This window comes from Macrobrachium rosenbergii, chromosome 12, assembly GCF_040412425.1.
Source record: "Macrobrachium rosenbergii isolate ZJJX-2024 chromosome 12, ASM4041242v1, whole genome shotgun sequence".
NCBI classification, from domain to species: Eukaryota; Metazoa; Arthropoda; class Malacostraca; order Decapoda; family Palaemonidae; genus Macrobrachium; species Macrobrachium rosenbergii.
The window spans coordinates 16,978,905-17,001,573 of NC_089752.1; the positions used below are offsets into that span (position 1 = coordinate 16,978,905).

The following is a 22,669-nucleotide window of genomic DNA, read 5'->3' on the forward strand; positions in this document are numbered from 1 at the left end:
TAACTGACCTGTCCCATAGATTCAACAGATTCTACCAGACCAGGGGCTCCAAGATCCACTTGGCAGGAAGGGTATGCTTCTGACAGTTCAGTGCTTTCGCCATAACTAATTCTTGTGCCCTGAAAAAGTCAAGTGACTGGAAAACTTGATTTGAGATGCCCATCGTAGTAGTTCTCTGCTGACTGGTGTGAGAGAGAGAGAGAGAGAGAGAGAGAGAGAGAGAGAGAGAGAGAGAGAGAGAGAGAGAGAGAGAGAGCCTCCTTGCTTCCTTCTTATCCATATGCTTAAGGACTGTGGTCTTGAACAAAGATTACCACAGTCTAGGTGTGAAAAAGGGTCAAGAAGCATTGAAGCCATGAGTGCAAAGCTTTCAGTAAGTGAAAAGCTTTCAGCTATCTGACAGAGATGAGAGTATACTTAGGACTGCGGTCTTGTAAGAAGATTACCACAGACTAGGACTACAATAGGGTTGATAAGCGTTGAAGTCGAAGTGAAAAGCTTTCAGTTATCTGAGAAGATTCTGTTCTTCCTAGGGCCGCGTCCCGGAAACTACCCGGTTCCCCAAGCAGGCTTCCCAACCCAGATCCTAGGAGTTTGAATGGAAAACTAGGTCTGGGTTTGGAGTATGAAGGCACTTCCTTTCCAATGGTTTATGTTTGGACAGCCATTACTGTAAGTCTGACCTAATTCAGGGCTAGGGGAAAAAAATGAAAGTGTCCAGCTGCATTTCCCGGACCCAAATGTTAGAAAACCTCTGTGGCGGAATTCAAACCCACAAACAAAACAATACACAACACTCACCCTGATCTTCGGTTGCTGGAGACGGACCAAAGGTCCATGGTCGCCAATCACAGCACACAAAACCACAAAACAAAATTGCAAACAGACCCTCCACCAACAATGAACTAAAAAGAAGAGACACATGCACCATCAATGTTGGTACAAAACCCAGACCAAAATTACTTTCTTTAACTGCCCGTCCACTTTCAAGGTTGGACCTCAACTACCCAAGACTCTCCCAAAACCGAAATCTACCTAACATTTTTCATAGACAGACAGCTCCAGAACGACTCCAACAACCGACCACTCACACAACGGTTAATTACACCCCGCTTCTCTCTCTCTCTCTCAAAAATGTTGGAAATGCTAAATACAAACAAATTCATTCATCCTCTATAATTCTCCCCTTAGTGCATTTTCCCAACTAACACCTTTTCACACTGCATTCAAATTGCCTTTACGCAACACCCACAGATGCTCACTAGCAGGTCCTCTTAGATCGCGTCAAGGCACGCAATCATTCTCTCAGAATCACTTTCTTCCAGCAACAATCAGATTCACATTTTCCCTCCATTCTCCTCAGATTCACGCTATCTTCTTCACTACTATCACTCTCAATTTCATCCACAATCTCATCTATACCCTCTAACTCGTTCCCAAATACCTCCCACAATTCCTCAACTAACCCATCCCATTTGCTCAATGACCTTTGAATTCTTGCAACAATTCATTCATGCTTTCAATCACTCAGATATTACTGCTCGCTCTCTGCACTCTTACACTTTCGCCACCTCCAACCGTTCACTTTACCCGTATATGTTCAGTCAACTCAGTTATATCAAACCCGATATGCTATACGTCCTATTCATACCATCCCATTCATCCGTATTACACCTTTATCACTCATTTTCACTTTTAAGCACTCACACCCCCTATCACACAAACTTACGATCATTCCATTCACTTACATTCTTCCCTTTCTATGTTTTCTACCATACTCTATCAAAACAAATTGCTGATCCTCCATGCACAAGCTCTCATGCATACTTCTGGTTCACCCACATTCGATTTCAACCATTTATACACCCCATTCTCTCACATATTCCGGCACATCCTTCCATCTACATAATTGGTTATGATGCGCCGTATTTCTCTCACACTACCATCTACATACTTCTACAACATAACTAAACCGCTGGGACCACTTCCAACACTTCATACGGACCTCAAATTTTTCACGCATTTTATTTACATTCAACCGCCTTTCTCGGGACATTTTTTCAACACTTTCTCGCCCACCTTGTAACTTTCCAACCTCTCATGCGCATTCTTCCATACCTCCCTATCATTCTCAGATATACCCAATCTCGGTCTCACTATCTTTTCAAAATTTAATACATATTTACACAGAGACATACCAATACCCTTATGCACAGTGGCGTTGTATACCCACAACGCCGCCCAACATTTACATCCCAATCATTATCACATTCACTCATCATATCGTATATCTCTCGTCAACGTTCTCACCGCTCACTCCGCCAATCCATTCAAGATTGGGCATATACGGCCTAGAGTACACATGCTTATGCCCCAATCACGCAACAACATTTGCTCAAACTCCCATCCAACAAATTCAGGCCCATTGTCACTCAACATTCGCGTCGGCTTGCACACACATTGGCAACATCACTTGACCCACCATTCTCGCTTCTGATCTCACTCTTTTTGTTCCGAATCGCTACTGCATATGAAAACTTACTCAAATGATCTACCATTACAACCATTCCCACATCCTCTAGCAGTCACAGGCAACGACACAAATCAATCACAACCATCTCAAATAACTCTTTCATCTGCAACGCAACACAGGTGGATTCGCATGCACACTGATACTTACCCTTCTGACAGTCCGCACACGTAATCGCTACATCCGCACAAAATTTTATTCAATCCAGGCACATACAATCTCTCTCTCATACATTCCATAATTTATTTTTTCCCAGATGCCCAAACCTATCATGCACTAATAAACACATACCCACGGCTGCGTCTTCCAAAAACACTGGCACACTTCCCATCCCATATTCCTTCCTGATGCAAAAATAAACTATACCTTTACATACAACAAATCTCTTAGCACTTCGCTTATAGACTTCTAACTCAGACGTGCAACTTCCTACACTTACACCCTCTAACACACACTCTCTTAACATACTTATTCTCATGCACCGATTTTGCATCTGCTTAATTTCCTCTTCACTCAACAAATCATTTTCACTCCTGCAACATCTACCATACCTACAAAACTAGTTTTAGACACATCCCCTCCTTTAACCTTCATTTCCCTGGCCGCCTTTCCAAATTCTCCTCGACATCCACACTTATATCATGCATTCTCAAAACTCACATCCCAATAAAATATATTTATCATTCGTACTCAACCACACAAAAAATCACTTTCATCCATCATTACACCCCCAATTTCTAACTGTTCACACACTCTTCCAACCACTGCTATCCCTAAATTTCCAATCCTCTTACTTCCCCCGACAATTCCTAATTTCACACGTATTCCTCATTCTCACATCCATTCTTAAATATGACATTCATACTACACCCGGTATCTACTAACGAATCAATCTTACTCCCCTACAACACACTTTACACTCATGCACTCGCCAGTCTTTCCAGCAAAGCCTCCTCATGCAACAACCCCTCACGTATTATGCATCACACGCACTACTTGCATCCTGGAGGATCCATCCATTTGAACCCCCCCTTCACACTCAGTTTCCGAATTCGCTGTCACAGTCACCTCTTTCGTCTACATACACTTGATACATGCCTTCCACTCCACATTCGGACACACTTCGGCTCTCGGTAATGAACACATTTCTAGATAATGCCCATTCTTACCACAGTTGCCACATATTACATTCACTTGGGTACCCCTACAACCATTAGCAATATGGCCCACCTGTCCGCACCTGTAGCATTTTAACCCCCATCTTTCGTAGACACTCACTTACCAAATGTCACGACACCACACCTCAAACATGCCCTAAAGCCCACCACACTCATTCTTTTGTATGTCCTTCCTTCACATCTAAACACTTCGTCGACTTCCACTCACCGACCTTCCCCCTTTGTACACTACTATCCCTAACCCGTTGTTCCCTTACAAACCCACCATTCATCCTCACTGGCACCTCCACATTACTTGCTCTTACACTCCTATCTATTACACTATCGGCCATTCTCATTGGGCCCCCTCAACACTGCATCCCTAAAGCTTCCAAACTCTGGCACTCTCTCATCTACCTCAGCCCTTACACACTTACACTTCTGCTCTCTTTTATAACCCTGTCAAGCTCATAATCTTCTACAATTTCAAAATTTCTCCCAAGTCAACCTTTCACTCGTCCATCTTTTCTTCTCCTTCCTTCAAGTTCACAAATTCTCTAACTCCATCTGGCACTGTCCTAACAACTTCATTACTAACTCTACATTCATTTATCCCATCATCCCCAAACTTCTTCCTTGCCAACGTCTCAGCCTACAAGCATACAGTGACAACGTTTCCCCAGCTTTCATTCTTGCCTCATCAAATTCATTCTTCCTCTTATACTTAACACTCGGCTTTCATACGCCTTGCTCAACTAATCTAGCTTTCACCTTGTCAGAGTCAACATCTCCCACACTCAGCATAACCCTATACATATCAAGCAAAAACCCAGTCAAATATTCTCTAATTCTCGTGCCCACACTCTCTTACTCTCCCATACTTATCCTGACAAAACCTTTCAAACTCCTAAAGAAATCATGCACATCCCTCCTTCCATACTCATCATACCTTTCACACCGGGGTACCTCCTCACATACATAGCCTTTCTCCACTTCTTTCTCACTTTCACTCACTTTCGCTACTTTCACTCTGTCCTTTCATACCCTCTTCCCGAATACAAAGAGTCCACTTTCCGGCACTTACATTCATCTTACTCATTACACTCTTCTTCTTCCTTTTATCCACTTTATCCATTCACCCCTCCATCCACCTCATTATCACTACTATCTTCACCCTCTCCCTTCTTTCCTGCCTTTCCCCTTCCTGCCCTTCTTACCAGTTTCCTTTCCTTTTCCCTTCTTCCCTTTTTCTTCCCCTGACTTATCCTTACTTTCCCTCTGTTCCTTCCCTTGCTTTTCATTCCCCTTTTCCCTTACCCCCTGCCTCTCATTCTCTCGTTTCTTACTTCCTATTCCCATATCACTTTCATCACTCACGCGAATGAACAAAAAAGAAGACACATGCACCATCAATGTTGGTACAAAAACCCAGATCAAAATTAATTTCGAACTGCCCGTCCACTTTCAAGGTTGGACCTCAACTACCCAAGACTCTCCCAAAACCGAAATCTACCTAACATTTTCACAGACAGACAGCGCCCCGAACGACTCCAACAACCTAACCACTCACAACGACAATTACACTCGCTCTCTCTCTCTCTCTCTCTCTCTCTCTCTCTCTCTCTCTCTCTCTCTCTCTCTCTCTCTCTCTCTCTCACAAAACGTTGGGAAATGCTAAATACAAAACAAATTCATTCATCCTCTATAATTCTCCCCTTTTTAGCATTTCCCAACTAACACCTTTCACACTGCATTCAAATTGCCTTACGAACACCCACGGATGCTCACTAGCAGGTCCTCTAGATCGCTCAAGGGGCACGCAATCATTCTCTCAGAATCACTTTCTCTTCCAGCAACATTCAGATTCACATTTTCTCCTCCATTCTCTCTCAGATTCACGCTATCTTCTTCACTACTACCACTCTCAATTTCATCCACAATCTCATCTATACCCTCTAACTCATTCCTGAATACCTCCCAATTCCTCAACTAACCCATCCCATTCGCCATTGACCTTCTTGAATTCTTGCAACGATTCATTCATGCTTTCAATCACTCGCATATTACTGCCACGCTCTCTTACCTTACACTTTCGCCACCTCCAACCATTCACTTACCCCCTACACGCTCAGTCAACTCAGTTATATCAAACCCGCATATGCTATACGTCCCTATTCATACCATCCCATTCATCTGTATTACACGCTTTATCACTCATTTTCACTTTGGCACTCACACTTCTATCACACAACTTACGATCATTCCATTCACTTACATTCTTCCCTTTCTTACGTTTCTACCATACTCTATCAAAACAAATTGCTGATCCTCCATGCACAAGCTCTCATGCATACTTGGTTCACCCAATATCGATTTCAACCATTTATACACCCCATTCTCTCTCCCATATTCCGGTACATCCTTCCATCTACGCAATTGGTTATGATACGCCATATTTCTCCACTTTCCCTTCAAAGGTAATCGAAGGAGTCAGTAGTCCAGGTACAGAATGACGTTCCAGAACATGAAGTCAAATGCTCGAGGAGTGAGGACTTGAGAGTAGGCTTGCCATAGAGAGGCCAGAACACAGATCCTCGCACTAGACAACTCTGTCCTGCCAGACGGACTTGAGATACTCCCAAAGCCCAACAGAGACATGGAAGGATACTTTCTGCATAACTCAGGTTTTCATTCAAAAGCCCTTGTTCTATTCTAAGAGAAAAAAAATGGCTCTGCGGGCTGTGCACATTCACTGACTACTATGCGGTCTCACAGACAACCAGGGGAACTTGCAGATCCTCATCCCAACCCACAGATCACCATGCGGACTCTGACAGTCAGCAGACACTTGGACATTTGAGCGGACTCGGTTATAATGGACTCGATAACACTACGCACAGGCCGAAGACATGCGCAGAAAACACGGAAACCTAGCACAGGTATAACTATGGGTTTGACAAACTAAGCCAAACCCTTCTGCAGAACAGACACAGTTCTCTCAACTATGTCCTGAGGGAAGGGGAAATGTAGGCCTGGAGGTGAAAATAACGGCTGAATGCAATTGTGCGACTTCCTCAGCAGTAAATGAGCACCCAAGTTTTCTTTTCTTGAGGTTTCAAAGTAAAGAGTGGAGATTTCTAAAAGACATCTCAATCGCCCTTATCCACCCACAACAGGACTCAGACACAAACCATGGTAATGTCTCTCAACTAAAAACTGGAAGTCCTCTAACTTCTTATCCAGAGCTCCTGCTGTATAAGAGGAGGGAACTTTCTTCACAAAGCTCAAAAATACTGGACATAAATGTCCTCCTAAAAGGGGACCTCTCTATATCCAGACTAATGCTCTCCGCATGGCGCCCATATGTGGGAGACTGATACTGACGAATTGGTGCCAGGTTATCAGGAACTGGAGCCAGTCACTTGAAAAAACCAGAGCCAGGTGCTCAATCGGGAACTGGCGTTCATGAAAGAACAACAATGTATACTAAAAAAAACTGTCTGTGAGCAGGTGATAAATGTTCACAGGCAGGAGTCAAGTACTGGATGGATATTGACACTCTGTAGTGAGCGCCAAGCGTTCTTGAATAAGCTCTGAGTGTTCGGGAATTGGTGCTGGACGCTCAGGAGTTGGTGCCGAACTTTTGGCAACCAGTGCCAAGAGCACAGAGAAGAATCTCTAGTCCGTTGGAACGTAATAGGAGACATCTCGTCGTCACTACATCTCTTCAAGGGTTGGGACGCGCCTTGAAAAACAGCTAGAACACTTGTCAAGGATAATTTTGAGTCCGACGACAACTGGTGGGCACTAAAAGGGATGCCCTTCCAACGGCAGTCTGAAGGTCTTCCACTACACGAACTGTGAGTGACAGGTTCTACCAAGGATATGACTTGCCGTGGGCAAACCGCGTCAACCTCCTTTGGACTTTCGGAATATCTTCTTCCTTTTATCTAGGAGAGTCGAGAGGGGGGGGTCTATGAGCACTGGACAAGAGTTTTGGTGCTAAATACTGGTGCTCCACAACTGAAAGTACAAGAGACAAGCACCATGGACTTCCAAACTGGAATCTATATCACTAAAGCACACCCTTTTGGAGGCCTTTTCAATGGTTGTATGCCGATGCCTGGAAACGGACAACAGGCTTGATTGAGAGAGGCAACTACCCGGGGGGCAAACCCGTTCAGACTCCCCTGGACTGCAAGTATGTCTTCTCCCAGGTTTAGGGAGGCAGGACAGTGACCTTTGGTCTAGGAGATCCGACAGGCTGGATAGTCACCTCGTCCCCCCCACACTTTCGCAAGATGCCTTTTCAGTGGCTGTCTGTCGCCATCTAGACCATGCAGCAGGTTCGACTGAGGGGGTACTACCCAAGTAACTTCTCATCAGCCTCCTTGGACTTTCAGTATGACTTCTCCCCAAGTTCTGGGAGTATGACAGTGACTTAGATCTAGAGAACCAGAGGGGGTCGGATAAACACCTCCTCCAATGCACAACACTACACTATCACAAGGTTAACTTGTGTTAACCCATACACAAGACTGGCAAAGGCATGGGAAGGAAGTGAGGGAACCAGGTACGAGACAAAATAAGAGGGCTAGTAGTAGGAGAAAAAATTAATGTAGGAAGATTTGGTGCTAGACGATTGGAAGCTGGCGCTGGGTGATCCCAGAATGTAAATGGCACCCAGTGTAGCAGGGTGCCAGGCAAATTAGTAGCTCCAGAAGCTCGTGATCACTCCTACGCCCTGTCAAAGCTACCAGGCACTTCTGGGTGCTTACACGCATTCTTGGCTCAAGAGAGCCAATTTATCCAAAGGCCTATCGCCGCCAAAATAAGTAATTTCTCTCCTTACTACATTCTACCCTTACACTTGTTTAGTTCTCTGCAAAGGAGTGTGTAATAAGAACATGTTCTAAATCAATTCTTTACCGACAACTGTTTTGAAGTACACAAAGTAGCATTGTCTCAATTCCTTATCAAACACTATTAGAGACTTGCTGATATGTATTCGCCACCGAAAACATTGGTTCAGTGGCGAACAAAATATTTTCGTTATAATTCACTACTCGGTAAAGGAGAGTTAATCAAATGATTGCAAAATAGCTGTAGCGAAATATGATAAACCTGAATCATATCTTAATAACAAAACAATAAAATACTGATCCTGAAAGCTGTAGGCTAGAAGGCTACCTGAAATCAGCAATAATATTTCAGCAAAATCCAGTTATCTAACCGCAAATAATATACAAAGATGCTGCAAACACCGATGTTTACACTGGGCACGGCAGAAAGAGAATGAGCTTGTCTGCTAAGTCGTTCCTAGTACAGTGTTCCCGTTAGTGAGTGGGACTGGTCACCTACACTAAACAATCGAAGCGCTAAAGTGAATTTTAAAATTTAAGCTGCCTCACGAGTGGAAAGTATAGCTATATAATTACTTGGTAAGTTACTTTTATGGAAAGTGCAAGTATAGTCTACCTTCAGAATCTAAGACACTCAAGAATATTTCAAAGATGAAGTGTTAATGCATCCCTAAATAAGCATGTTGCATACAGTAACTATGACTGCATAAGACACTGGATTACTCTTTCGGAGGAAAAGAACAAAGTACTGAAACCTCAACAGAAAAAAACAGGTTTTGAGTTAGGAAAAACCTGTTTTTGGTAGTCATTGCTGAGTCCTCAAGGAGTTACCCAGCAATGGTGTGCCAGCACTCCATGGTGACTACACTAGTATCAAAAAAAATTTTTTTAGCCTGGTCACTATGACACGTGATAGAGTATAATGGACTCAAAGATATGAGGGCATTTTTCCTTATCTTCAGCAAAGCTGAACCCAGTTTTTCCTATGTCAAAAACTGCTCTATACAAACTTTGTTTGAACCTTTAAATATTTCTTTTCCAGCCAATTTTTGTTTCTCAATAGCAGCTTACTCTTTTCCTTTTGCATGGTAATAAGAATGCCTTGTTTTATTTGTGAATCAATTCTTAAATTTACAACAGCACATGAAAATCTGAGTGGACTGAAAAAGAAATATAAGCAGCCTTTGGTAAGTTATCATAAACCTTTCAAATATTTCTAAGGCCTAAAAAATAATAAAGCTGTAAACTAAAATTTACTGCAAACAGATCATATACATACTCATCCTAAACATTTCTGTCCTTGCTCCAAATACTGTATACAGCACACTCAAAACCATACAGTGTACATAACAACTTGTTTATCAACTATGCTGCATGTCCTGAGTATCAATTGAAAACTTGATCATCAAACTGCAACTGTCATTTCCTTATCCAATGCAATTTATGCAATCTCCCCATAGAATATAAAATATTCGTCTTCAAGACCTTCACATGCTCATCCAGTTCAATTTAGTTGTAAGCTTTCTACACTATACAAATGAAGCTTCTAGTCTACCCTATAGCCTGGGGGACCAAAGAAACCAAAATATCAATAGTCACAATAGGTTGAAGTTAATATGTCTGAAAAAATTACTCTCTTCACTGGACTGGGGCTGATTCAGTGGACAGTGATCAATAGGATGGGAGGTGACATGAACACAAAGTTTACCAGAGTCAGAACAATAATCTCAAAATGCCCGTAGGCTGTAGAGACATTCTCATTCTCTATTTGCATTCACAACTGTGTCATCAACCTCTCTTCTCTCCTTTTCCCCATTATTTCTTTGTTTTCATCATCCTTTATCACTAGGTTCCTTTCTCTCTTGTCTCTTTCCTCATTTCTCACTCTTGGCATTTGGTGTCACAGAACAGCAACATCTGGCTGTAACTAAACTTATTGCTGTTAATAATGCTCCTCTACCTATGCCAACTCAAAGCATGTGCAGCATGGGTGAACAAAATGAATAAAATAAAAACCAAAATGCCAATCATTCCTGTAAGGATTGTTACATGCAGTGGCAAAGATTATATAAAACTTGTTAGCTATCGGCGTACTTGACCATCATCATCACCACAGATAGCTTTTTCTATTAAGTAGTAAGATACACTTCCCCTCAAAACTGTTTTCATCAACCCACATTGTGCATATGGTACTTTATTTACTTTTTGTTGTTTTTGTTTGTAATTGTAAAATCTAGTTCTGTGGAAGTCTTCATTCTTAGAGCCCTTGGCTTCACAGAAATTTCTATTCATGCATTTATAAGTTTTTTTAATACTGCTCACAGTACAAGCTAATGTTTCTGATATTACTGAACTTCAAATGTGAAAATATGTTGTTTGAGAATTAAACTGCTTAGAGTGACACAACTTCTACTGTCAGGTAGTGGTGTATAATCACTGGCAAACAGTAATTAAATCGTTAATATGCTTCTATACTATTTAAGAGCTGAATTACAATGCAATTCTTTGATATAAAGCATCAATACATTAAAAGATCTATGTTCCTACTTGCAAATAAGCAAAAATTTATTCATATATATATATATATACAGTACTGGCTCAAAAACTAAGGATGATGGAGAGAGATTCTAATAAATCTCAGCAACTTGGTAGATGACTCAGGACATTCATATTAAAATTTGGATAAATGATCATCCTTGGTTTATGGATTCTTGCAAATTAGCAAACCATGATAAACTGATTAACTATAACATAATTATGGTACCAAAGTGTTTATCTCAGTTGGACATTCAAAACACTGATGAAGTTGTTGTTAACCCTTGCTGATTCAGACCACTTCCAATTCTGTCTGTGCTACAAGAACCTTACATTTAGCTCTTACATAAAAAATCCACTTTGGGTGGTACACTGAAATTCTTAAAATAATATATTGGTTTTTGCTGGGTCTTTTCTAGGTCTATATGTCATACAGAAGATTCCATCAATTTTAAATATATTTTATAGATTTTTCTATTTTTCTATGTACAATGTAATTTTGTCATCAGAATCTTTACAGTTGAGAATAAGATGACATAATTTTACGTCACTAGAATCTGCAAGGGTTATGTAAGAAAATACATTCATCAAAGATTTAAAAATAATCTAAAGACCAAAGAAAAGATAACTTACCTTGTGATTTTCTTCCACAGATTTGATCTTATCTTTCATCTGGCACACATCATTACCAAGATCGTCAATCTTTTTCTGGAGCTGTGCACTATCCTCTCGCAATTTTTGATTTTCTTGCTCCAGTTTTTTCGCTTCTCTTTCCCATGTGTCTTTTTCCTTTAAAAGATCAGTGGCCTTCTCACTAATTGCTTGTTTCTCTTTACTGTTGTTGTCTTCCATTTTTTTCTTGTCAACATTTAAAGATGCAAATTCTCTCTCAAGGGTTATTTTTTCTTCAGAAAGAATGGTCAATTTCTTTTCTAAATTCTGTTTCTCATCCAAAAGAGACTTCTCCTTAGTTGCACTTTGACTTTTTAAAGTTTCCAACATATTTTCAAAACTTTCTTTTTCTGTCTCTACAGTCTTCTTTGCTTGAAGAACACTGTCATGTTCTGCACAAATTTTATTTAGCTGCAATGTTTGTTTTTCTAAGGAGTTTTCTAAGTTATCTTTTGCTGCTGATATTTCCTTGAAAGCTTCACTAAGTTTCTCATTTTCTTGCCTTAAAGCAAACAATTGTTCTTGCAAGCTCTTTACTACCTCTGTCTTCTCACTGTCTCCAGATGCAATCTGGTTTTCAAATTCAGCACACCTTTTATCAGAAGTTGACAATTTTCTCTCAGTTTCATCTAGTTTTTTCTCAAGAACACACTTATCATTACTTGAATCCATCAATTTTTTTTCAAATACAAGTTTTTCTTCATTTATAATATCCAGCTCTTTTCTTAATCTACTCAGTTGAAAGCACTCTTGCTTTAAATTGTCACAGAACTTTCTGTAAACTAATGCCAGCTCAAGAAAAATGCTCTCAAACTGAGAACTTCTTTCTGTGGAACTCTCCAAAGCCACTGTCACACTATTTGAGAAATTAATCAAACTGTTACTCAACTTTTCAAAACATTCAGCATGTACATCCCAATCAGATTCACTGTACAAGGACAATTTGCCTTTAAAATGTCTCTGGAATTTATCAAGTGATTCCAGAACATTGTCAAACCTTTCTTCATATCCAGATTCCAGCTGCTTGGATGCAACTGAATTCAGCAATTCTAGAATACCTTTCATAACCTGGCCTACATCAGATTCAGTAGATAGACGCGACTGGCTTAAGGGATATAATTTTCTACACACCATCATTAGAGAATTCCCTGATGACTCTATATCAGTCAGAGTGGATTCACTATTCTTGACATCATTTTCAAGCTGCTTGACACTTTCTGAGAGTTTATCATTCAGTGACTTCAAATCTTTTATCTCTGAAGTTAACAACTCTACAGTTTCCTTCTGTTTTTCATCATCTTTCAATTTTACATTTGCTTCATTCTCATACTTGGATATGACATCTTTCAGACATTCTTCTTGCTTCTCAACATTTTTCAAATGTTCTCTTTGCAGCCTCACATCACTTTCTAGGTTTTCACATCGTTTTATAAGTTCTGACTTCTCTTCAGAAATACTATACAATTCATCCTGCAATTTCTCCAATTCCTCAATTTTTTCTGAAAATGACTTATTTCTGTCAACCAAGTGAACTCTCTCATTCTCCATTTTCTTTAATTTCTCATTTATTTCATTCACTTCATTGCATTTTTCCTTTAACTTTTCATCAAAATTAGCATTCTGCTCACTCTTTTCATTCAACTGTCTTTGCAAAATACCTATCTGTTCTTCAAGTTTTGTATTTTCAACTTTGAGCTGTTTTAACTTCTCATCAGACTGCATTTTTCCTTCAAGAAGCTCCTGTTCCTTTGTATCTTTTAATGTACTTTCTGTGCTAGCTTTTAGCAATTCTGCTTTCATTTCATCAATTTGTAAAGAATACTTTTGGTGAATATCCTCATTCTCTAACTTCACATGTTCAACCTCTCCCTGTAAGCACTTGTTACTTTCTGCCATAGTTTGAAGTTCATCTTTCAAAAGACTCAACTCATGATTAGTTGATTCACTACTCTGTGAAGCAACTTCCAGTTTTTCTTTGAGACAGTCAATTTCCTTCTGAAGTGTGTGTACTTTTTCTTGTGCTTCTTTCAAAACTGTTTCAGAACTACTTATTTGGGATTTATGTTTGCAAACCTCATCTTCCAATTCTTTTATCTTTATCTGATCTACCTCTTTGTGCTTCTCCCCCTCCCTCTCTTTTTGTAATGAGGCAACCTGGCTTTCCAAGACTTTAAGCTTTTCTTCAAGTTTCTTCTTCTCACTTTTGGAGGATTCTAGAATAATAGCATCTGCCTTTTTCTCTTCTTTCAGTAATTTCACCTCACCCTCCAATTTGATACTTTTGGCAACAATTTTCTGATACTTTTGCAATTCCTCCTCAATTGTAGTTTTCTCTTCAAGTAACTTCTTGCACTTAGTTTTCAAAATGTCAACCTGGCCATTTTGAGCTTCAAGGTTTTCTACTGTTTCCTGGAAAAGAATTGTTACAAATAAAGTTTTTATTTTCAAAAGCATAAAAATAATGCAACAGGATAATTACATAATTTTTCAAGACAAACACTAAAATTGAATGACACATTAGGAATGAAAATCAAACATTCTTAATTGATCATTCTCAAAGAACATATTCCTTCAAGCACTAGCTTAAAATAATTATTCTAAACCTAAGTCTATCAGCTGATCTGCAAATAGAAACAATATGTTCTTACACCCAATTAAAGGCTTCAACAACATTTATTGTAAGAAATGACAAGGTATCACAGTTAAGTTTAATATAACACAGGAAAAATTTGAGTAGCTTGTGAGGCTTAGCAATAAGAGTAGTATACATTTTATATTTTCATATTTAATGAGATATTAACTGGATTTGAAAACAATGATGTGAAAGAATGTAGTACTGTACTGTAATTTACAATATTACAACTTCTGAAACATAATTACTACACTATCAAATGTATTTTTATATTATTTATTGAAAAAGCATGTTTGCTATCCTACACTGCAATAAGTTTGATGAAAAACAGTAGCTAATAACAACTCCTCACATATAACAACAATCATTCAAATCGAGAACGGGATACACTGTATATCAGGTCCACAATAATATTCAATGGTATTCAAAGATACACAAAATATGTGTACAGTATATCCAAAAATAAAGTACACAGTATAACTGATACTAATTTTTTCATTTACAAAGCAATTCCACATGCTCCAAGCACACCTAAGTGTCTACTAACTTATACTACAAACTACTTTCATATACGCTGTAGTCCCCCAGTATATGTAAAGAATTACATCCAAATGACAGCAACTGCCATTAATACATTACCACAGAGTACTGTTTTTCATAAACAGTGGTACCTCAGTACTTGAACTTAATATGTTCCAGATGGTTGCCAAAATTCTGATCTGTCCAAGTACTGAAAAAATTTTACTCATAAGGACTATTGTAAATTGGATTAATCTGTTCCAGACCCCTAAAAAATGCACAAAATACAAGCACTAGAATCACCAAAAAAACAACACAAGAAAGTTTAGTTGAGTTGTGTGCTGAGCAACAGCTATCGATAAATTGACCACTTACCCTTTGCTTTAGCTGAGAAGTGCACACAAGTGGCATGCCTAATCCCCCTGTAGACCTAGCTGGTTCTTGGCAAAATCTGAACAAAACTGATGGAAAGGAGCAATTTTTTTCCTCACACAAAACGTTCAAAAACCAAATTGTCTAAGTTGAGAGCCACCCAAATATCATGGTGCCACTGTGCATATTTTGTTGAAACAATCGGAAATAGAGAGGAAAATTTAATGAAACAGAAAACACTTTAATGGCCTGTGTGTGTGTGTGTGTGTGGAGGTGGGGGGGGAAGGGAATAAAACTAGGTGCTCACCATCCTTCATTTACTTCCTCCTCCTTGTAAAAAAAAAGGGGGTTATATAATAACAAAGAACTTACAACACCCACATGATGGCAGGGATTGTATGCCGTACATGCTGCGACTGATGATGTTAGGCTATAACAACTCTTACCTAACACTAAGAGTTTTTAACCTCAGGGGAACTTCGAATTTCCACCTAGGATGAAGTTCATGGGATTCTTCAAAAAAAAAAAAAAAAAAAAAAAAAAAAAAAAAGCTTCTTTGGGCAGCAAAAGATTAGAAAAGGATTTATACATCAATGATCAAGAAACTCAAGGCTATAAAGATATTTTAACAAATGGGAACATTAAGAGGAGGATGGAACTGTTTCTGCGATGTAAGAAGCAGACGTGTGTGAAACTGCTTTCGAGGTGTACAGTGCAAGTGAAACTTGTGTGTTTTCTTTATAATTTTTTTAAGAGATATTCTGATAGGAAGTTGCTTTCTCTCCTATTTCACTGCTGAAATGCAGTAATTGTTGCTTGGGTTGTAATTATGACCCTGCATTCCATCAAGGGTTAGATTACTTCAAAGTCTATTCCATCCTGTATGACACTGAATACCTTGCTAAGAAGTTCTTTAATATCCACTTTACTTTTTCTTCTTCTGTTTCATTTTCTTCATCTTCATATTCCCTTGATGATTTGATAAGTTATTCAGTTTCCTCAATTGTCAAAATATCTTTGTAGTTTTCAGTTTCTTCACTAGTCCCACTGACAAATCCTACTATCCCCATTTCTCTTGCTGCCCAAAAAAGTCACCATAACATCATTCTACATATATGAGCTCTGAACATGCACTGGCCACTTCAGGCTCCACCTCACCTGCTGCAGACTTGATAAATGAAATTGCATATGCAATGGTGAATGACTTCCACCATGACATCAATACTAGGGTCAGCATCCATGGGTCTTTGGATGCTAGCAAACATGAAGCAGGAACATATAGTTTTTACACTGCATTATACTGTAACCAAGATGCTAGAGCATTGAAATTTGTGTTGGGAGAAAAAGAAAATACATGCACATTTTCCTTTTTACATTACATGAATATGGATGACCAGGTGCATCATCAATGATGACAAGATTCTCAATAGTAAACTATCTCCTCCAAGTATCTTTTTATTCTGAAGAAAAAAAGGTAGAACCATTCTACAAATAAAGTGGCAGTAACCATCAACATCCTGTTTTGTAAACCAAAAATGAGATGATTTTTAAGTTTATTCTTGAGGGGGGCCTCAGTTTTTAGTGTGGTACACTACTCCTGAATTTATCATGCATCCATCAGCACTGCCACATAGGAACAACGTCTGTCTTTCTTTCAAGTTTGAAAACCTTTTCCTTACACCTTTGGAAATTTAAAAATCACTGGGTATCTTCAACCAGAACAATGCTGTTTCAACATTGATGAAAGCATTCTCAAAATATCTCTTTCTCCTGTACGGACATTTTCAACTCATCTGGAAATCTAGTTGCACCTATCTGATCAACAAATGCAGATTCTCATGCTATTTTAATACCTATGAGACAAAATATATTTCTAAAGATATACAACAATCCTCTGCTTTCCAAGAATATGGTGGCACAACCTGACTTTTACTAGGAATTTACCTCTCACTATTGATGAAACTTTTGAAGTATGGGTCAAAGGAAGCATCAATTTCCTTGTTTCTCTGAACTACTCCTCTACAGAAAGATTACTTTTATTCATTCTTGTGACTTTTGAAAGAGATTTCTTTGCTTTGTGTGAAATTTCAAAAATCTCTATTTTTCTCAGCTAAATTAAGGATTTTCAAGCTCTCCACTGCTATATCACAAATCACATGATTACCACACGAATGAGACTGAACGCGCTGGATGACTGACAAAGACTGGGCAGACTCCTGAGGAAGATAGTCTGATGCCCTAAGTAACATACTGGGGGATGAGTAACATTTTGGACATAATAGCATCCATGCATGAAGCTTGAAATCAAACTTACAAATTCTTGAATTTTTAAAAAAATGATATTTTAATGATAAAATAAAGTTTGTTCATACTTATCTGGCAGATATATATATAGCTGTATTCTCCGAAGTCCGACAGAATTTCAAAACTCGCGGCACACGCAGTGGCCGGGCAGGTGGTTAGTACCCATTCCGCCGCTGGGAGGCGGTATCAGGAACCATTCCCATTTTCTATTCAGATTTTCTAATGCCACTGACTCCTGAGGGGAGGAGGGAGGGCAATATGAATATATATATCTGTTAGGTAAGTATGAACAAACTTTATTTTATCATTAAAATATCATTTTGTTCATGAGACTTACCAGATATATATATAGCTGAATACCACCTTTGGAGGGGGTAGAGACAGCCAAGAATTAGGAAAAAACCAATTATTGGTAATATTATTTTGGTTCCTATCTGATAGCGTAGCTGACTGAGTGGTTACTGTCACTCTAGTCTGCTTCTGCTTTACTAGAGACCCCAGCGAGGTAGTGACCTATATAGCTGGCGACTTCTAGATGATCTGTCAACGGGGCGTGACCACAATGTGACTAGATCATAGACCATACAAAGAGGACAAAAGAGCATTACTAACCACCTAACCAACACCTAAAGCGTTAGTTTGCAAAGGATTGGGAAGACTGCCTCCAGTAGTCGACCCAACAACCATAAAACACAATTAAAAAGGGATAGGATCAGAGTTACCCCTGTCCCCAAGGTTGTTGAAGCAGCAATGTATGGTCCCAGCGAAAAGCAATTTTCGATGCTACCTAAACATCTTGCCAAGAGTGTGAGGCAAACACCGCATTGACTTCGCCAGAATGTGGCACTAAGAATGTCACTGAGTACCATATTTTCTTGAACGCCATGGAGGTAGCAACTGCCCTCACCTCGTGAGCGTTAACTCTCAACAACTTGAAGTTGGAGTCGTCACAACTAGAGTGTACGTCCTTAATGACGTCCCTAATGAAGAATGCCAGTGCATTCTTCGACATAGGTTTAACTGGTTGCCTCACAGAACACCATAAAATATCCAAGGGACCACGAGTGTCCTGTGTTCTTTAAGGTAGTACTGAGAGCTCTAACTGGACATAGAACTCCCTCAGGTTCCTGTCCAATAAGGTCTGCTAAACCTTTAATTTCAAAGTGTCTAGGCCAAGGGTTAGAAGACCTATCATTCTTAGCCAAGAACTTAGGGCTTAAAGAATAGACAGCATTGTGTTCCTTGAAGCCCACATGACGGCCTCGAACTTCGCTCACTCTCTTCGCCGCCACCAGAGCCGTGAGGAATGCCGTTTTAGTAACATCCTTAAGAGATGCAGAGTGGAGAGGCTCAAAAGGACTAAACATCAAAAACTTGAGCACTACGCCCAAGTTCCAAACAGGGGAATTAGCTGAGGAACCTTGGACGTCTTGAAAGAGCTCAATAAGATCGTGGAGGTCCTTATTGTCAGACAAATCTAATCCTCTGTGTCTGAATACAATCGAAAGCATGCTCCGATAACACTTGATAGTCGGAACTGCTATATCGAAGTTTTTTCTCTTAAGTAAAGGAGAAAATCCGCAACCTGGCTCACAGTGATAGAGGAAGAGGAAAGCCCTTCTTTCTACACCAACCTTTGAAGGTTGCTCACTTCGCTAGATATATCCTTTAGATGAAGGACTTCTGGCTCTAGCGATGGCCCGTGCCACCTGGCCAGAAAAACCCCTTCGCTCTGACCAAGTTTCGATAGTCTGAAAGCAGTCAGGTTCAGAGCGGGAGATTCAAAGATATCTCGTGAAGTGGGTTTGTATGAGCAGGTCTGCTCTCATAGGAAGGGTCCTCGAACGCCTACCAACCAGAAGAGAAACTCCGAGAACCAGTGGTTCAAGGCCAAAACGTGGGGATGAGTCATCCTCGTCCTCAGTGAGGCCGCGAACTTGCGTCGACTTCTCCCAGAATTTAGAACGGGGAAAAAGGCGTAAACATCTATTCCCGTCAATCCCAGGGAAGAGCAACTATCGCAACTGCCCCAGGGTCGAGTACAGATGAGCTTTATAGAGGAGCCTCGCTGTTCTTGAGGTCGTGAAAATATCCACAGATGGCGACCCCAAAATTTCCAAAAATCTTGGCAAACCTCCTGATGAAGGGTCCATTCTTCGGCAGGAGTTGATGGCGCCAACAGAGCAGGTCTGCTCGAACATTTTCGACCCTGCAACAAAACTTGTGAGAATCGAAATGTTACAGCATAGGCTCAAAGAATAATCTCTCTTGCAAGGCTGAACAGGGAACAAGTAGTATTGTCCGAAGTTTGCTAGAACTACACGATTGCAAACTTGGACCTCGAAGAATTGGAGAGCTAAAAGATAGCCGCCAAATCTTTGAAGTCGATGTGCCAGGACACCTGTTCCTCTCTCCGGGTTCCTAACACTTCCTCTCCATCTAGTGTTGCCCCAACCTGTTGACGACCCGTCAGAAAACAACACTAGGTTGGGGTTCAGAAGCTTGAGGGAGATCCCTTTCTGCAATTTCGTTGGATCGAGCCACCACCACAGATCTCTTTATATAAGGAAGAATTCTCAATTCCTCTTTCAAGTCTTCCTTGCTTTGCCAGTTCTCCAACAAAAGAACTGAAGAGGCCTGAGATGCAGACTCCCAGAAAAACAAACTTCTCCTCGAGGAAATGGTCCCCAGCAGACTCATTCCTTCCTTCACCTAGCATGTTTCCTTTTTCCAAGAAGGCCGAGACTTTTTCGTACATAGAAGTTGCCGTTCTTGCGACGGAGACGCTATAAAAGCCGCTGAATACATCTGAATTCCCAGACACAATGGACAGTGAGGGGATCAGCTGCGACTTCTCCACAGACCAGAAGTCCCAGGGACTTCACGAGTTGCAGAGTCAACTGAAGGTCCTCCAGATACCTTCGCCGACAACGCCGAATCAACCAGTCGTCAAGTAGAGTGAGATCCTGACGTGCAACAGGTGCAACTGCATCTCAACGTTTTTCATGAGACGGTAAACACCCCTCGGAGCAAAATGTGACGCCAACAGCATCTGGTGTTCCCAGGCGGTCACCATCCAAAGTACTGACCAGACCCAACGTTGCTAACCGCTGATCGGACGAGAAGCGGTGTTTTCAACGTGGTATGGTCGTTAATGCAGAGTCCAAAGCAGAGAGCCCTGAACTGGTACGCCTAGTCCCCAAGACAACCTGAGATACTTCATCGAACGTGGATGAATTGGGGCGTGAAGATAAGTATCTTGGAGATCCAAAGATACCATCCAATCCCCGGGATGAAGGGCTCTAGTATTGACTGCGAGGTCTCCATCTTGAACTTTTCCTTCCGACCAAGTTGTTCGACCTGTTGACGCCAAGACGGGTCTCCAGCCTACTGAAAGTTTTGGGACTAGAAACAATCTGTAGTAAAATCCCAGGGAACACCGAGTCCAAGACCTGTTCCACTGCTCTCCGCCCGAACATCTGTTCGAGCAGGTCAAACAATTTTCTGTTTGACAGGAAGGCAGTTGGGAAAAAAAAACAAAGGAGGAGGAGACAGGAAGGGAATCAAGTAACCTCTCTCTAACAGTAGGAGGGACCAAACGTCTGCCCCTCACTCTTTCCAGGCTTGTGCAAAATGAAGCCTGGTTGCAAAGGGAGTCTGGAGATGAAAGGAGTCACTTGCTATCTCTCTTGGAAGTGACATTCCTTCGGAAAAAACTCTCTCTCGTGGTGTGCGGGCTCGTGTTGCTTCCTATGGAAGCCCTTTGTTAGGCAAATATTTAGCTTTCGTTTACTTTTTGTATCATTGAGATCGGTGTAATCGTTATGAAGGAGATGCAGTTTGAATGTCGATAACTTTAGTTTTGAGAAAAACGATATTTTTTGCTTCTCTGTGTATTTATTTGCTTGCTGTTACACAGTTTGATGTTTTTATGACATAATGAAAAGCCAAAAAATAGACCTGCAAAGTAATATAACTCGCTAAATGAAGCGAGTGTCAAAACACGGCTAAGGTTGGGCAGCGCGCTTTACTTAGTCAAGCTCTGAGCTGCTACTGACTGACTGCCACTGACTGCCCTGCGACATTCCTGTCTTCGCTGATGCGCATTTCAGGTCCACAGGTTGCCATAGATCGCATTAGATATTATTATTTCATAGCTAAAAGGAAATTACCACCGATATACTGACAATATCATTACATTATACGAAAAATGTAATTTGACTATGATAGGGTTACTGTTTTGTTTATAACTCCTAACTGTGGCGAACTTTTAAATAAAACTTTCTGAGAAGATAGTCAGGATATGTATGATGCCATATATAAAATATCCCAGAAAATTTGATTTCCGATTTTTTCACAAACGCCCCTTAAGACAAAGACAACTGCGAAGGTGGAGAGAGAGGAGCCGAAGGTTGAAAAGTCTCAGAAACAGATCCTAAGAAAAAGCCAGAGTCTGATAATCAGAGGAAGAAGAAGACGAAAGAAGTTTCTCTTCATACAAAAGGCTGTGACGAAAGAGGATGTTCTTCCGCAGCTGGCGGGTCTTGAGTGAGTGGTGAAAGTAGTTCCGATTCGCGATCGTGGCGGAACTCCCGCGAACGCGAAGAAGTCGCCAACTAGAGTACGATAGTAAACATAAAAAAATGTGGAACACTTCACGATTAGCGTGTCATCCTTGCGCAGGCCATGCTAATCTTCTCTGTATCGCTCCAATTTTAGTATATGTACTGCCGAAGCAAGTACTGGCTAAATTAAGAAGGACATCAGATGTTGGCCGGTAGTTGTGCGACATGATGAACAACTGGAGCGCGCCAACACAAGACTTGAAGCTATACGGTGAAGCGGCGCGAGCGTCATGGAGTGACGCGAGAGGCTCCGTGCGCAAGTACTAGAAGAGAGTCACAGCGTGGCCGCGCGGCGTCATGGCTAGGCGCGCGCCGGCGCCAAGGTGAGGCGCGCGTGAAGCGTGAGAAGCGCACGAAGAGCAAGACGCGCTCCTGGCGCGAGACAAGAGAAAAGGCCAACACCTCAACTCGGGGAAGACGAATAGGAAGCCACTAAACACTCTCTCTAGACGACAGACGAG

General features: G+C 40.7%; 1 protein-coding gene and 1 non-coding gene across 11 annotated transcripts in view; both read right to left on the reverse strand.

The window, feature by feature from the left end:
- LOC136844412 (GRIP and coiled-coil domain-containing protein 2-like) overlaps positions 1-22,669 on the reverse strand; it is a 415,740-nt gene that overhangs the window by 105,617 nt on the left and 287,454 nt on the right. For all 10 annotated transcript variants that reach the window (XM_067113578.1, XM_067113581.1, XM_067113577.1 and 7 more), the window contains one exon: positions 11,718-14,165. In XM_067113578.1, the coding sequence (XP_066969679.1) occupies positions 11,718-14,165 (2,448 nt within the window). The remainder of the gene's footprint in view (positions 1-11,717; positions 14,166-22,669) is intronic.
- On the reverse strand, positions 22,223-22,326 carry LOC136844531 (U6 spliceosomal RNA). Its single transcript, XR_010854916.1, has one exon. It is a non-coding gene; the product is annotated as a U6 spliceosomal RNA (small nuclear RNA).